This window comes from Lactuca saligna, chromosome 7, assembly GCF_052625555.1.
Source record: "Lactuca saligna cultivar CGN05327 chromosome 7, ASM5262555v1, whole genome shotgun sequence".
NCBI lineage: Eukaryota > Viridiplantae > Streptophyta > Magnoliopsida > Asterales > Asteraceae > Lactuca > Lactuca saligna.
This window is the reverse complement of record NC_136423.1, coordinates 19,604,393-19,620,805: the sequence shown is the minus strand read 5'-3', so window position 1 is coordinate 19,620,805 and position 16,413 is coordinate 19,604,393. Positions and strand designations below refer to the sequence as shown.

The following is a 16,413-nucleotide window of genomic DNA, read 5'->3' as shown; positions in this document are numbered from 1 at the left end:
TGGACTTCTCAAGCTTACACACTCTATTCGGATGCTTCGGATCCACAAACCCCTCTGGCTGAGCCATGTAAACATCCTCAGCCAACTTTCCGTTAAGGAAAGCGGTCTTGACATCCATTTGCCAAATCTCATAATCATGAAATGCGGCAATTGCTAGCATCACTCTAATAGATTTAATCTTCGCAACTGGCGAGAAGGTCTCATCATAGTCAACTCCGGGAGTTTGAGTAAAGCCCTTCGCAACCAATCGCGCTTTGTATGTGTGTACGTTCCCATCCACGTCGGTCTTCTTCTTGAAGATCCACTTGCACCCTACGGTCTTACGTTCGGGCACGTAATCAACCAAATTCCAAACTTGGTTATCGTACATGGATTGGATCTCGCTATCCATCGCCTCTTTCCATTTCGCAGACTCCGGGCCTGCCATGGCTTCCTTATAGCTATTAGGTTCATCAAGATTTATTAGTGTACCATCACTAATATACGTGTCCCCTTCGGTAGTAATATGAAAGCCATAAAACTGGGGTTGAACTCTAACTCTATCGGAACGTCTAAGAGGTAAGGATTCGTCAATCGGTTCAACCGGAGTTTCCTCCTCGGGTTGAACGCCAGCGGTAGAGGTTCCTTCATCTATCGATTCTTGAATCTCTTCAAGTTCGATTTGCCTCCCACTGTCTCCTTGGCTTATGAGTTCTCGCTCTCGGAAAACTCCTCTCCTCGCAACAAAGATAACATTATCTTTCGGTCTATAGAAGAGATATCCAAAGGAAGTTTGCGGGTAGCCGATGAAAATACATCGCTCACTTCGAGGTTCAAGCTTGTCGTGAGTATCTCGTCTTACGAAAGCCTCGCAACCCCAAACCTTGATATGTGCCAACGAGGGAACTTTCCCCGTCCACATCTCGTGAGGTGTTTTGGCAACCTTCTTGGTAGGGACTCGGTTAAGGATATGGGCGGCAGTCTCTAAGGCATACCCCCAAAAGAAAATAGGTAGTGAAGCACGACTCATCATAGAGCGAACCATATCCAATAAGGTTCGATTACGCCTTTCTGCCACACCATTCAATTGCGGTGTCCTAGGAGGCGTCAATTGCGAAACTATTCCACACTCCTTGAGATAATCGTGGAATTCAAGAATTAGGTATTCTCCTCCTCGATCGGATCGAAGCATCTTGATTTTCCTGCCCAATTGATTCTCCACTTCATTTTTGAACTCTTTGAACTTTTCAAAGGTTTCTGACTTTTGCTTGATTAAATAGATATACCCATATCTACTATAATCATCGGTAAAGGTCACATAGAAGCGGTTCCCATCCTTCGTGGTTGATCTAAAAGGTCCACATACATCGGTATGTATTAGGTCTAATAGTCCCTCACCCCTTTCACAAGTACTCGTGAAGGGTGATTTAGTCATCTTTCCAAGTAAACAAGATTCGCATGTGTCATCTTCCCTAAGGTCGAATGACTCCAACACTCCATCCTTTTGGAGTTGGGCTATGCGTTTCTTGTTGACATGTCCAAGACGACAATGCCACAAAGATGCTTTATCCATACTAGTGGAAGAATCAATATTCAAAACATCATTTCCTAAGTTATCAACAATCATAACAGTTTCATATATTCCATTACATGGTATAGCTTCAAAATAAAAGACACCATTTAGATAAGCCAAAATAGAACCATTCTCATTATTAAAAGAAAATCTAAAACCTTGTCTATATAAACCATGAAATGAAATGATGTTTCTAGCCATTTCTGGCGAATAGCAACAATTGTTCAAATCTAAAACTAAACTATTCTTAAGCACCAAAGAATACACTCCAATCTTGGTCACAGGCGACGATCTTCTGTTCCCCATGATTAGATTGATCCTTCCTTGCTCCACATCCCTACTTCTTTTTAGTCCCTGCACATTAGAACAAATGTGATAACCACAACCGGTGTCAAGAACCCAAGAAATAGCATGATTAGAATCGTTAGATTTTATTGCATATATACCTGCGAAAGATGGCTTGATCTTTCCTTCCTTGATGGCTTGCAGGTAGTCCGGGCAGCTTCGCTTCCAATGTCCTATCTTGTGGCAGTGGTGGCACTCTGCCTCCTTCGGGTTAGAGCAGGGCTTAGAGGGATCAACTTTTGTCCCACTAGAAGAGGAACCATCTCGGGCTTTCACCTTTCGATAGTTATTTGAAGAAGCTTTCCTCTTCTTTCCCTTCCCTTGACCAATTGCCAAGACAGGAGCAGCAGACGGATTGGGAGTTGGTGCAATAGACTTGTCCTTGAAATTGCTCTCAGCAACCCTCAAGAGACCTTGGAGCTTACTTAGAGTGACCTCCTCTTTGTTCATGTGGTAGGTCATCCTAAATTGATTATACATCGGAGGCAAAGAGTGAAGCACCATGTCGATCGCCAAGTCTTCGCCGAAGTCAACGTTTAACTTGCGAAGGCGGTCGACATACCTTTGCATCTTTTGCAAGTGCACGGTAAGAGATTCTCCATGACCCATCTTGGCGGAAATCATGTTGGTGAAGATCTCGTAACGCTCTTGTCTCGCGTTTTGGTGGTACCTCTCCAACAAGTCTTGATGCATCTCGTATGGATACATGTCCTCGTAGGACTTTTGGAACTCGGAGTTCATGGTGGCGATCATGATGCAATGTACTTTCGTCGCATCTCGCTCATGGGTTTCAAAGGCGGTGATTTCAGCGGGAGTAGCAATTTCGGGGTTGATTTTCTCGAGCTTCTCGTCGAGGACATACTCTTTATCCTCATAGCGAGCAATGGTGCGAATGTATCTTATCCATTCGCCAAAGTTCGTTCCATCGAAGGTGACCTTTTGGCAAAGGCTCATCAACGTGAAAGAACTAGCAGCAACGTTGTTTGCGTTTGACATCTATAGAAAGGACAAAGATAGATTAGAACAAGAATCCCTAATTATCACCCAATAAGAAAAATTAGGGCTAGGATCCAACAATAACATTTACATACTAGAAAAGGGATGCCGTAATCCAACATGCAAATAAATTGAAGGTAAGTGAATGACGATTCACTAATTCTCCATCACAAAACTTAAACTTTTGGTCCTAAGTGTTTTTGAGAATTCCTAGGTTCGGATGAGATTCATTGAACTATTCAATGGCATGTTTAAATCTCGATATGCCCCTCTTGTTTGTGACTGGGATGCCGAGGATCACAAAGCGGGTGTGAATTACCATGCAAATTTACATGGTGCCTTCATTGTTACGATCACCTATTCGATGTGCCGGTAAACCACACACGCTCCATCGAACTATGATAAACAATGAATCACCCTTCGCCACCTTCGCTTAGAACCAATTAGTGTGCCGGTAAACCACACACGCTCCACTAACATCTTAGCAAGGTGCAAAGTGTAATTTCATGGAATTGCATCAATTCACTTTTCCTAAAGTAACTAAGATTGGGAAATTTAAAAAAAAAAAGATTTAGTTACTTCGTATTTCTTATTATACTTTTAATGAGAGGATGAGGTTGCCCTATCCTACCCGTTCGGCTAACGACCCTCCACCAATCAAGCAAGCGGTGGGTGTGAGTGTACACCCATTAAGCGCCATTTTATAGGCCGCAACCTTATACCCACCTTATAGATCGGCTTCGTGAATGAGGCCTACTAGCGGTAAGACTAGCATTTAGTTATACATATATATATATATATATATATTATTCTAATAATGTCATATAAGTATAGGGTTGTATTTTAAACTTTTCAAAATCTAGGGTTTGAAATTTAAGTTGTCTAAATTGAAGCTTTTAATCACAAATTTAAATTTCAAAACTATAGGGTAGGTTTTAAACATTTAAAAAACATGGAGGATCAAATAACAAATAATTTCAATTAACAATTAATATCTTAATTATCTTTATTTGATTTATCTTTGATTTCTTTGAGGATAATTACCAAAAATAATTAAAACAATTAATTAATTATCATATAAAGAAACTAAATATTTAATTAGTTGATAATTACCTTTAACTAGATCAAGATAACACTTATATTTATCAAAAAAACAGATTCATATTGATCTAATTAGTTTATGGTAAGTTTGGATAAGATAAACACAAAGAAATCCCGAATCTGGCCTTTCCTGACGCTTGGACTCGCCGAGTACACAAATGGACTCGCCGAGTCAGGCCTACTCGCCGAGTCCACTTTGGAACTCGACGAGTCAGTGACTCAAAAACCAAAAAATCGAATTTTGCAGGTTTGTTTCAGTCATTCAAGCAACAATTTGTAGAAAACCAATCTAGGCTCTGATACCACTGTTGGGTTTTAGCCATAAGAACTTTCCTATGTGCGCATGCAAAACCCTATTGCTTGGATCTAGGCTTTCTATCAAACATGCTTTTGAATCCAAGACTTCTAATGGCTAATTAGGTTAAACAATAACATTAATACAGATCTAGAATCATACCTTTGAGTTCCTTGTTGATCTTCTTGTCTTGGAGCTTCTAGAGTCACAATTGTCACTCCTCTAATGGCTTACAAACACCAATAGCAAGCAAGATGATTTAGGAGAGAGGAGAGGGGATGGAATTCGGCCAGAGGTTCCTTTCTTTAGGTTCTTAAAGCTTGTCCACGAATTCCACACCCCAAGGGCCTATTTATACCTTTAGACTCCTTAAGGGTTTCACCCTAAACCCTAATTGGATAATCTTCACTTAAGGCTATCCAAATCCATTCCATAGATATCCTTATGGACTATTTTGAGCTATCCTAAAGCTCTTAGAAACCGTCCAAAGTCCATCCTAATGGATTTATAGTCTAAAGTCTAACTATCAAACAATTGACAGTTTATACCCTCTTATTTAATTAATCTCTTTAAGTCACCAAATTAATACCAATTAATCTATGACTTATATTAATCAAATAGCTAAATATTATTCCTTATAATATTTACTCTCTCTTAACAAATCATCCTTCAAGTTGCTATGGTGAAGGCAACCCAAAAGGACCATGCACCACCGAATATAGTTATAGCCTTAGATACTATTCCAACACTGACTAGGTGCATGGTACGAACTTAAACACTACTACCATTGACCAATCAATCATAATTTCTCAACACATAGCAATTTGTAATATCGTAACAAAACACGTAAAAATTTATTAATATTATCCGCATTTGATACATGAAAATTTTGCTCGTAAGAGCATACATGAGTGATACTAGTTCGACAACATAACGGCTCTATGAGTAGTGTAGTCACTTAAACATAGAGTCGGAGTACATAGCATATTTCCTAACGACCTACTAAGATAAGTCTATCCCTAACCGCGATGAGCTGCATCCGGAGGTGGTGCCGAGGATGTGGATGCTCCCTGAAGACGAGCCACCAAGCGTTCTGCGTCCCGAAGTCGAGACTCCCATCGAAACTGCCTCATGTGAAACTCTCGAAGGACGTCACGCGTCTCCTGCTCCGCACGCTCGACCCTAGTCCTCAACTGGCGCACCTGATCAGCAGTGTCCTGGGCAAGGTCGCCCGTATTCCGTAACCGTTTCACCATGACTGGAAGGGCTCGATCAGCCGGTCCTCCGTCTCTCAGGTCAAAGAACTCGCGTGACATGTCGTACGGGGGTCGCTGTCCCTTCTGTCTGCTCCATCTCCAAAGATCAATACCCCAGGGAGGTGTAGGACCAGTGGGGCCTACACGATAGGCAGGCACCCTGATCGGGTAAGGGGGGTTGATGACTTCGGACTCCGCATCCGAATCACCCCCTTCACTATCATCAGTATCCTCCTCGAGGCTTCCTTCATCTTCCTCTGATTCGGCAGGCTCGCCCTCAACTTCGGCCTCCGGTTCCCCGTCAGATTCCTCTTCGGGGTCTTCCTCAGGCTCCTCCTCAGGCTCTTCCTTGGGCTCCTCCTCAGGCTCTTCCTCGGGCTCCTCCTCTAGCCATCCGTTGTTCCCCTGGTTAGGGAAGTAAGGATCTCCAGGGTGATGAAAACCAGCCATGCGGTCTGCGAGAGTGCGTAATTATGCTAACGTTATTCCTAGGATGCTACAATTATCGCATAGATCAAGTAGGCGTTCTCTTTTCGGTGGTAGGGGTATAGTTTTAGATTCCCTAGCTATCCCGATCTCATCAAGACGTGTGTTAGTTTTACTTTGGAGAGAATGTAGTTGATCAGGCTACATTCACTCCTTGGCATCACTAAGAACAGTCCCGAATTAACCGAGATACCAGCATTATTGTGTTTGATTCGGCGTTAGGTCCTTATTCCTAATGCAAGCAAGTGTGTTTTATTTACTTGTTTTGTTCAGAGTTATGTTAGTCCCTCTTTTTGGTTTATAGTTGCATATCAATGTGTGGCTAGATATGCTAGTTCACTATAAAAAAAGCTCTGATACCAACCTGTCACACCCCCGAACCGGGCGGCGGAAACGTTCGGGGGCTGTCGTGACTCAATTGAATACCATAACATTGAATATATATGAAACGTAACAACATTCGTCACCATGCATTAATATAGTACAACCAGTAAAGTTTACATGAAGTACATTGTTTAAACATTTCATTCCCAAAAATAAATTGTTCAGTTCGTTAATAAATAAACTGCAAGCCATCACTGAGTACGATTTCCTTGAATTCACTGGTTACCTGAGAATACAAGTATTTTGAAAAACGTCAAAATATGAAATGTTGGTGAGTTCATAAGCGGTATTTGAAGAAAAACAATGTTTCGTATCGTTTGAAATTCACCAGAAAATCCGATATTTTCTAAAAAGAAAAGCTTTTGAAAACGTTTGTGAAGATCCATAGGTATGCTTGTTTGTTTCTATACTTGTAAAAATTGTTCATTGAAGTTGTATGCATTTCAAATCTGTATGTATTGAAAACCCTAGGAAAACCCGATGTTTTCCTAATTCCTTGAATTCCATGAAGTCACATTGAAACCATTGCATAGCGCGTAGTGTCAGTCCCAGGCAACGTTGGATTATTTTTTAGCATGATTATTTGCTACAAACACGCATTACACAAACGACCAGTTTATAGCTATACTAACGATCCCGTAGGCGTCGTCCGTGTTAATCACGTTATCCAATTGCCCTGACTATGTGTAGTCCCACATCCGAAGAGAAAGAGGACACGAAGACCTCGATGACTCCATTAACCGGTTGGGGATAAAAATGTACGAGGGGTCCCAGACCCGCCTCGCATGAAATGTAGACTTTACTAGCAATACCAAAGGACCCTTGGGGACCAGTAGTATACAAGCCATTGAAAGTCCTTTTATGTTGTGTCAAGTCGGTAAAACCCAACACTTCGTAAGATAGAGGTCTTCGGGCCTTAAGATCAGGTCATTGGGCTAGCTAGGCCCAACAAACAAGATTTTACACTTTTGGGGCCCAAAGATGGTGCGTAGACGTCTGTGCACACTCGCATGTATATTGAATTCCAAAACGTTACTTGTATGAATCGTAGTGTTGTAGTGTCGTAGTGTCGTAGCGTCGTAGTGTCGTCGTGTTAGTAGTTTCGGATTTTATTTGTTCGAGACCGAACCAATTCGTTTAACAACGACTTTTTGGTATTGTAGTGTATTGTATTTCGTCGATAGTCGCGGTGCCATTATTTGATCAAATTGCATGTATTGAATAAGCCTTGGAAGTTTTCTGTTTTCAGCCCCTCATTGTTTGTAAAATTTACTTTTTCAACCTCTTAATTAAATAATTTTCCGGTTTGGTCCTTAAATCATTTTTCTTGACATTTTAACACCAAAAATTATTGAAATTGATATTTTTCAGCATATTTTTCAATGAAAACAGTTTAAGTCCCTGAAATTTCAGTTTTCTCGGTTATAACCCTTCTTTTTCGCAATTTTGACAATTTTGGCCCAAATTGTAAAATTTTTGCAACTTTGGTCCTTTTTAAATTTAAAAAAAAACATTTTAAACCTTTGAAAAGGACTTGGAACACTTATAGTCTACTGTTTTACAGAAAAACACAGTTTTGGCCCTCCAAAACAGAAAATCTCGCATAATGGGCCTCATTGGTCCGAAAATGTCATTTTTAGCCCATTAAGCTTGAAATTTATGTTTTTAATCCTCTAAATGAGTATATTTCCAGAAATTGTTTTATTGAAACTGTTTTGACACACCTCATCCATCAGAATTCGTGATATGTCAATTTTAGCCCAAAGAAATTGTTACTAAGCCATTTAGCTATTTTTCTAGAAACACTTTGTATGTAGAAATATATTTGATGCTAAAATCATTTAACATAAGGTATATCTCGGTTTTTGAGGGGTTTTATGGCTAGATCCAACATTATAACACACAAAAGCACACATATAAGCATGGAAATCATACAAGGCATACAAAACACATATAGATCTACACTTTCACTTGTATTCCCCCCCACAAAACTCATAAAAACAGAAAATAGGGGGTATGAAGCTCACCTTAGTGTGGTTTCGGTTTTGAAGAGAAAATGGAAGGAAAAATGAAGTGATTTTCGGCCTTAGCACCTTTCCTTGGTAGGTCTCGAGTTTGGTGACTTCTAAGATGCATGATCACAAGTTGGAATAGATTTAGGAGAGATTTTTGATGGAATGAAATAGCTAGATCATGTATATAAGTAAATACTTACCTAAGATGATGATTAGCTTGAAAGATCCTCTTGAAAGCTTCTTAGAATCTCGAAATTATGGAGAGGAAAGGAGAGAGTTTCTTTGAGAGAAGAATGAGTAAATTTTTTGTGTGTGTGTTTAAATGTGGCCGAGAGTGAGAGAGAGGAGAGCAGAGGAGTGATCTTTGAAGTGATATGTGCTTGGAAGTATGAGTTCCATGCATAAATACCCTTTGGTTAATAATGAGGTGGCATGCATTAAGTCAACTCTTCCATTTCCTCTTGGGCTTGGGCATTGGGCCGAGAATTTGGAAGTGAAAAGGAAAAATTTGGGCCTTTGCCCCTAAGCCCAATATTAGAGTTAATCTTGGGTATGTTTTAAGTCTAAAGGAATGTGGTAGGATTTTTATATTTTTATTGGACTAGTTTAGGTTATTCATGTATCAAGGCTTTTAATTCATTTCATTCTAGGCCCAACATGGCCCAAAATGTTGAAATAAATTAGTGTGGGTCCAATTAGAGCCCAATTAGGGTTCTAAGCCCATGATAGTCTAATTGGAAGCTTATTGGTCCATTTGGATCCAATAAGGGAGTCCTAGTCCAAAATGGAATTAAACAAGGACTTCTGGGTCTCCAATTGTTTGATGACTATTTGTAGTAATTGTATGATGTATTTGATTGAAGTTTTGAAGTCATAATCATAGGTGTTACACATGTTCTTAAGTTTTTGATTCACATTAACTTGAGTGTATAGATTACATGACACAGTTTTCAGTTGTGACAAATAGCATTACAACAACATTTGCGCGGGTGAAATTTTCGTCGCGCGGGTACCCGCGCAACTGCCCAGTTTGGGCATTTTGGTCATTTGGCTTGCCATAACCCTTGGGGATCAGATCTAGAAGCTCATTCACGATTTTCCACCATTGGAGACCTGTAAGAGGCGATTTTGGGAGCTAGAAACCATTTCCTTTCATCTTTCCAAATCTTAGGTAGTTTCTTTATGCAATTAGATTATTGTTCTTGTTACTTTGTTGCTATGAGTGGCTAATACTCTTATTTGGTTGACTTTGGCTGAAAATCAATGAATGTTTGTGGGTTTTGAAGGATTTATGTTGATTATCAATTTATTCCATGTTTATGATTCTAGTTTGCAATTCTTATGCTTATTTGATACTTTGATCATGAGCTTAGTGTTTGATTGAGCAATAGTTGATTTATTTCATTGATTTTGCATTGGATCATTGAATTCATCTAGAACAAAGGCTTTATGATGGTAGAAATCATCTCTAGCTTATGAATCATATCTCCTTTATGGATGTGTAAGCATTTGACATCCTCTAGGAATTGGGGATTCCTTCATTCTTAAGGCTAATTGATTTCTTGGGATTAATTGCTTCAATTGACCCTTGATCTTAATTAAGAAGGTATGTTGTGGGCTTCCCCAACCTCCATACTACCTATGAGGAATCTTGGCATATCATGCTTCATGATTGCTATAACCAAGTTGGGATGAAGGATAAGCTTTGTATTAGATCCTAATGATAAACACACAAATGTTCATTGTGTTGAATTGCCTTAGTTAACCAATTATTCACAATCTTTGAGCATCTCATCAACTTGCTTAATTGCAAGGTTTTTAGTTATTCAAGTATTTTAGTTTTCAAGTAATCAAACAACCCCCCCCCCCTTTATTTTAATTGTAGTTAGTTAGTTTAATTTCACTAGTTGTATTGAATTGCATTGGTGATTGAATACAACCATTTCCCCGAGGATCGATACCCCTTTTTACCATTATATTATGTTTATTTAGCAATCAAAGGGTGTAATTTGCTTGGTGGGCTTGACATGCCCATCAAGTTTTGGAGCCGTTGCCGGGGAAATTGGTTTTTGTTATTTGATTGTTTATGCCTAGGTCTACAAGAACCGGTGAACTACTCTACAATCTGGAAATTGAAACAGAAGCAAAAAGGTTGAAAAAGTTAGTCAAACAAGCAAAGCAACAACAACTAGTTCAAGCTTCTTCCTCTTCTCCACTAATCAACATAGAAGATCGAGTTCATACTTCAAGTGATACCGACACCGAACCGAGTTCTCCAATTGTTGGTCATTCCTTTGAAGACATTCCATTTGAAAACCACATAGCCATGAATCACAATCCACCTCATAATCCCAACCCAAACCCAATCAACCAAGATGCCAATACCCCACCCCATCAACCAAGACAACAACCACAAGAACCTCTCATCGATATGCCACCTTGGAATCAAGCCCCTCCTCAAAACCAACCCAATTATCAACCACCACCACAACTACAAAACCAACACTTCCACCAAAAAAACCAACCTCAAAACAATGCTTTTCAAGTTCAACAAGTACATTACCCAAATCAACCCAATTACCAACCCCCTCCAATGTACCAAAACCCAATGTACCCACAACAACAACCTCCTTACAACCAATACCCTAACTACCAACCTTATCCACCACCAATCTACAATCCCCAACAATACCCATATCCACCTTACCAACAACCACCCAATTACTTGCAACAATATCCCAATAACCCCAATCCACCCAATCCTCCTCAAGAGTTGACACTTAGACAAATGATGGAAACAGATGTTACTCATACACCTCTTGCTATTGTTTATCCCGCAAACTGCCGAGGGATTGAATTGAAGTCAAGTTTCATCCATCAACTTACCAAGTTCCATGGGTTGGATAGAGAAGATCCTCAAAAGCATTTGAAGTCCTTTCATATGATATGTGTTAGCATGTTGCCGGACAATGTGACATTGGATGATTTCAAGTTAATCGCATTCCCGCTCACCCTGGAAGACAAAGCTAGAGAGTGGTTATTCAACTTACCACCGGGATCTATTCACACATGGGAAGAGTTACTCAAGGCCTTCAATAGAAAATTCTATCCCACCTCCCGGATATCAAGCCAATGAAGTGACATTTTGGGGATTCATCAAGGGGAAAATGAAACATTTCATGATTTTTGGGAGCGCTTCAATAATTTGTGTACAAGTTGTCCTCAACACAATATACCCGAACAACTACTTCTTCAACAATTTTATGAGGGTATGAATGAAAAAGACCGGAGGATGATTGATGCTTCAAGTGGTGGTGACATCTTCAACAAAACCCCTCACGAGATCCGATTACTTTTTGGTACCATTTCTCAAAATCAAAGGAATTTTGGGACTCGAAATGACATGAAGAGAAATTCTACACAAGTGGTTGGTGAAGTTAGAAACACTCAACATTTGGAATCAAAGCTCTTGGATTTGACTAATGTGTTAAGTCAAATGGTGGTGGGAAGTGGTCAACAATTGATGGTATGTGGTATTTGTGCAATGACGGATCATTATACGGATAAGTGTCCCACACTTGGAAGTGAACCGGAAGATGTGAATGCAATGGGCGGATATCAAAGTCAACCAAGACCCATGGGATTTCAAAATAACTTCAACCCAAATTGGAGGAATACCCAAAACAACCTTTATCCACCAAAGCAAAATCCACCAAATCTTTTGATGAGACCCCAACATCCACAATACCAATCCCAAAAACCTCCATATCCACAAAATTCTTATAACCCTCCACATTACCAACACCCTCCACAACAAGGTCAATCAAGTGGTAACCATCAAATGAGCCTTCAAGAACTTGTTACTTCTCTTGCTCAAAGTCAAACCCAATTTCAACAAGAAACCAAGAATACTTTCTCCAACATTCAAGCACAAATTGGAGATTTGGCAACCGCTCTCAACAAGATAGAACAAAGGGGTAAACTTCCATCACAAACCGAGAAGAACCCCAATGTGAATGCCATCACCTTGCGAAGTGGGAAAACACTTGGAGAAAGTCAACCTAAAAGAGTTTCAAGAGAAGAAGAAGATGAAGTGATCATAGTGAAACCTCCAAAAGTTGTGGTTCCTCCAAAAGAACCAGTTGTGCCAAATGTTGATCAACCCGACCCTTCCAACAAATCCATCAAACCATTGGTCATACCACCACCTTTTCCATCCCATTTGGCTTCCTCAAAGAAACAAGAAGAAGAGCAAGCGTTTCTTGAGACTTTCCGCAAAGTTCAACTCAACATTTCACTATTGGATGCCATTAAGCAAATCCCACGTTACGCCAAATTTCTTAAGGATTTGTGCACCAACAAGAGAAAATTCAAGACAAATGAGAAGATTCAAGTAAATGCAAATGTATCCGCGGTCATCCAAAAGAAGCTTCCACCCAAATGCAAAGATTCGGGAATGTTTGCTATACCTTGTACCATTGGTGATTTACATGTTGAAAGTGCCATGCTAGATCTTGGAGCCTCAATCAACGTCATGCCATACTCGGTTTTTCAATCTCTCAATGTTGGACCTTTGGAAGAAACCAGAGTCATTATTCAATTAGCGGACAAGTCAAGTGTATTCCCAAGAGGCATGTTGGAGGATGTACTCTTTCAAGTTAATCAACTAGTATTTCCCACGGATTTCTATGTCATTGACCTTGAAGAAAAGATTCCTTCCAAGTCATCTATGATTCTCCTTGGAAGACCCTTCATGAATACCGCTCACACGATTATTGATGTCCACAATGGGAAGATCACCATGGAGTTTGATGGAGAGACCATTCACTTTAACATCTTCGAAGCAATGAGATATCCTAGCAATATATCTCCATTGTATCGAGTTGATGTGATTGAGCCAATCACCCAACAATTATTCGAGTTATCAAATGGGAATCTTTTGAAGATGGTGCTTAACATGAGTCTTGAAGGTGAAAGTTTGAAGAATACCTTGGATATGTATACATTGGATTCCGAAGTCGAAAATATTGTGAAGGCTTTAGAAATTACTAATTCCACAAAGAAGGATGTTTCTCAAGTTGCCTTATCTCATTCTCCAATCAAGATGCCACCTTCCATAATCCAACCACCCACACTTGAGTTGAAAGCTTTACCTATCCATTTGAAATATGCTTATCTAGGTCAAGATGGGACTTTACCAGTGATTATCTCTTCTCAATTGAAAGACTTTGAAGAAAACCAATTTATTGAAGTCTTGAAAGAGCATAAAAAAGCCATGGGGTGGACCATAGTGGACATCAAAGGGATAAGTCCTAATGTATGCACTCACAAGATACTCATGGAAGATGATTGAAAACCTAGGAGGGAAGCCCAACGACGATTAAACCCTCCCATGATGGAAGTTGTCAAGAAGGAGATAATCAAGCTACTTGATGCAGATATGATTTATCCAATTTCCGACTCCAAATGGGTTAGTCTGGTGCAAGTGGTTCCCAAGAAAACGGGAATCACGTTTGTGGAGAATAACAAAGGTGTAATGGTACAAACTCGAGTTCAAAATGGATGGAGGGTGTGCATTGATTATAGAAAGTTGAATTCAAGCACGCGGAAAGATCACTTCCCTCTTCCTTTCATTGATCAAATGCTCGAGCGATTGGCGGGGAAATCGCATTATTGTTGCCTTGATGGATACTCGGGTTTTCACCAAATACCCGTTGCCCCCGAAGATCAAGATAAAACAAATTTTACATGCCCCTTTGGCACATTTGCTTACAATCAGATGCCATTTGGATTATGCAATGCTCCCGCAACATTCCAAAGATGCATGGTGAGTATCTTCTCCGAGTATGTTGAAAGTATAATCGAAGTGTTTATGGATGATTTCACCGTGTATGGAAATTCGTTTGATGAATGTTTGGGTAACCTTAAGAAGATTTTGAAAAGGTGCATAAAGAAAAAGTTGGTGTTAAACTTGATGGGTTTTGAGCATTCTAACACTTCCTAAGTGTACATGCAACCCTAATAACCTTGGATCTATGTTTGTCTAATTTGTCATGCAAAGTTGATTTCCAAGGTTATATTCCTATCTAGCATACATGGGGAACAATTTTAACATAAAGTATAGATAGAATAACTTACCTTGTTGTTGCTTGTGTTCCTTGAAACCTTGTGAGCCTAGCACCCCAAGTGTGATGCCTCAAATGCTTCACACAACACCAAATGCTCTTGGAAGAACTTATGAGAGAATACTCACTTCACAAAAATCGGCCAAGCCCTCTATTTCTTAGTGTGTAGCCGATTTGGGAGGAGATCATATTACTTATATAGTGTTGACACATCTAGGGTTAAACCCTAATGTGTCATGACTCTTCATTTCAATGACCCATGGGTTTGTAACTCCCATGGAGCATCCTATGGGTGGAACCCAACTTGATGATCCATGGAGCCTTTTAGCCCACTATACAAGATATGGATGATTTACTTAATCAACCCATATATTTAATTAGTTATCTTTTGATCACTTAATTAATTCTAAATTAATTCTTGATCAAACTAATCAAATAATATTATTAATATATTAGAACTTATAATATATTAATAATCTCCAAGCGTTATTTCTCTCATTTAGTCTATCCAATTGCATGGTGCCATGCAACCCAAATGGACCATGCCGGGTCGGGTCAAGTACATACCAGAAATAGTTATGGACTTAGACATCTTATCCAACAGTCTCCCACTTGGATAAGTCTAGTAACTATTACTGCAAGTATGACTTCAGGAACCGATCGGCAATCGTAGCTCTTTACAAGGTTTCTCGAAACTTGAGAAGATGATGGTACGCCATTTAAGATAAGTGATCATATAATCCTCTGTTCTAGATATCAGTCGGACAAATACATGGAACAATATCTTACTTATTGTCCAACATTTGTTTCCCGATTTCCGATTTGTTTGACAAAGAACTTTATTGAACACATCAATTTAGTTCTGACCGGGCCCGGTACATAGGTCAAAACAAAATCATCGAGGGGCCCAGATATCAGCTTCTAATCCAAGAAGGAACAGATAAACTTCGACTCATATGTTTGTTCTACTACTCATTGAATTACACATAAGAGTACGATTTTATAACATCGAGTTACCAATGCGTTTTTCGTACAATCAATGCATAACCAACTCGTAAGTAACAAATCATATCTCTAGGTTTAAAGACTTATATGATATTACCGTCTCACGATCACTCGAGATAGAATTCCATGAAGTGATTCCAGTGAGCGTGGGTTGAGTCCAATGCTCAGAACTTATGAGCACTCATGATTGTTGTAGCCTTGTCCCAGACCTCTACAACCAATCATGACAGTCTTGATTCATACCTACTTCCGACATATGACCGACTGTGGAGGTTTGAATAATATGTTATACCAAACAAAATTATTCTGGAAGTCAAAACATGCAAAAGAAATATAGTAAACGATCGACAAGAGATAGCAACACTTTACTCATAAATAAAACACTTTTATTCATCATCAAATGTCAATTACACTTTACAAATTTCGAGATTATCTAACTACTAAATCTAATATCATCCTTCAGCCCTATGCTCCGAGCATGCTGGAGATGCTTAACCCGAGTCAGTCCCTTCGTGAGGGGATCTGCCGGATTCTCATCTGATGATACCCTCTTTGCCACGAGGAGTCCTTCTTCGATTCGATGTCTGATGAAATGGTATTTTCTGTCGATGTGTCTGGATCTCCCGTGATCCCTTGGTTCCTTGGCTAAGGCAACAACACTTTCACTATCACAGAAAATTTCCATCGGCTCTTTAATAGCTGGTACAACTCCAAGGTCTCCAATGAAGTTCCTCAGCCATAACGCCTCCTTTGCCGCTTCGCTAGCTGCAATATACTCTGATTCACAAGTAGAATCTGCCACTGTCTCTTGCTTGGAACTCTTCCAAGAAATTGCTCCTCCATTTAGGGTAAA

The 16,413-nt window shown here is 39.7% G+C and overlaps 1 protein-coding gene across 1 annotated transcript; it reads left to right on the top strand.

The window, feature by feature from the left end:
• Positions 1–11,701: 11,701 nt before the first annotated feature.
• Positions 11,702–13,783, top strand: LOC145006719 (uncharacterized). The gene has a single exon (XM_078965778.1). The coding sequence runs from the start codon at positions 11,702–11,704 to the stop codon at positions 13,781–13,783; it is 2,082 nt and encodes a 693-aa protein (XP_078821904.1).
• The last annotated feature ends 2,630 nt before the right edge of the window (positions 13,784–16,413 follow it).

Bases quoted from the DNA above. Each gene is read 5' to 3' on its own strand.
- LOC145006719 (XM_078965778.1), top strand. From the start codon at position 11,702: ATGAATGAAAAAGACCGGAGGATGATTGATGCTTCAAGTGGTGGTGAC.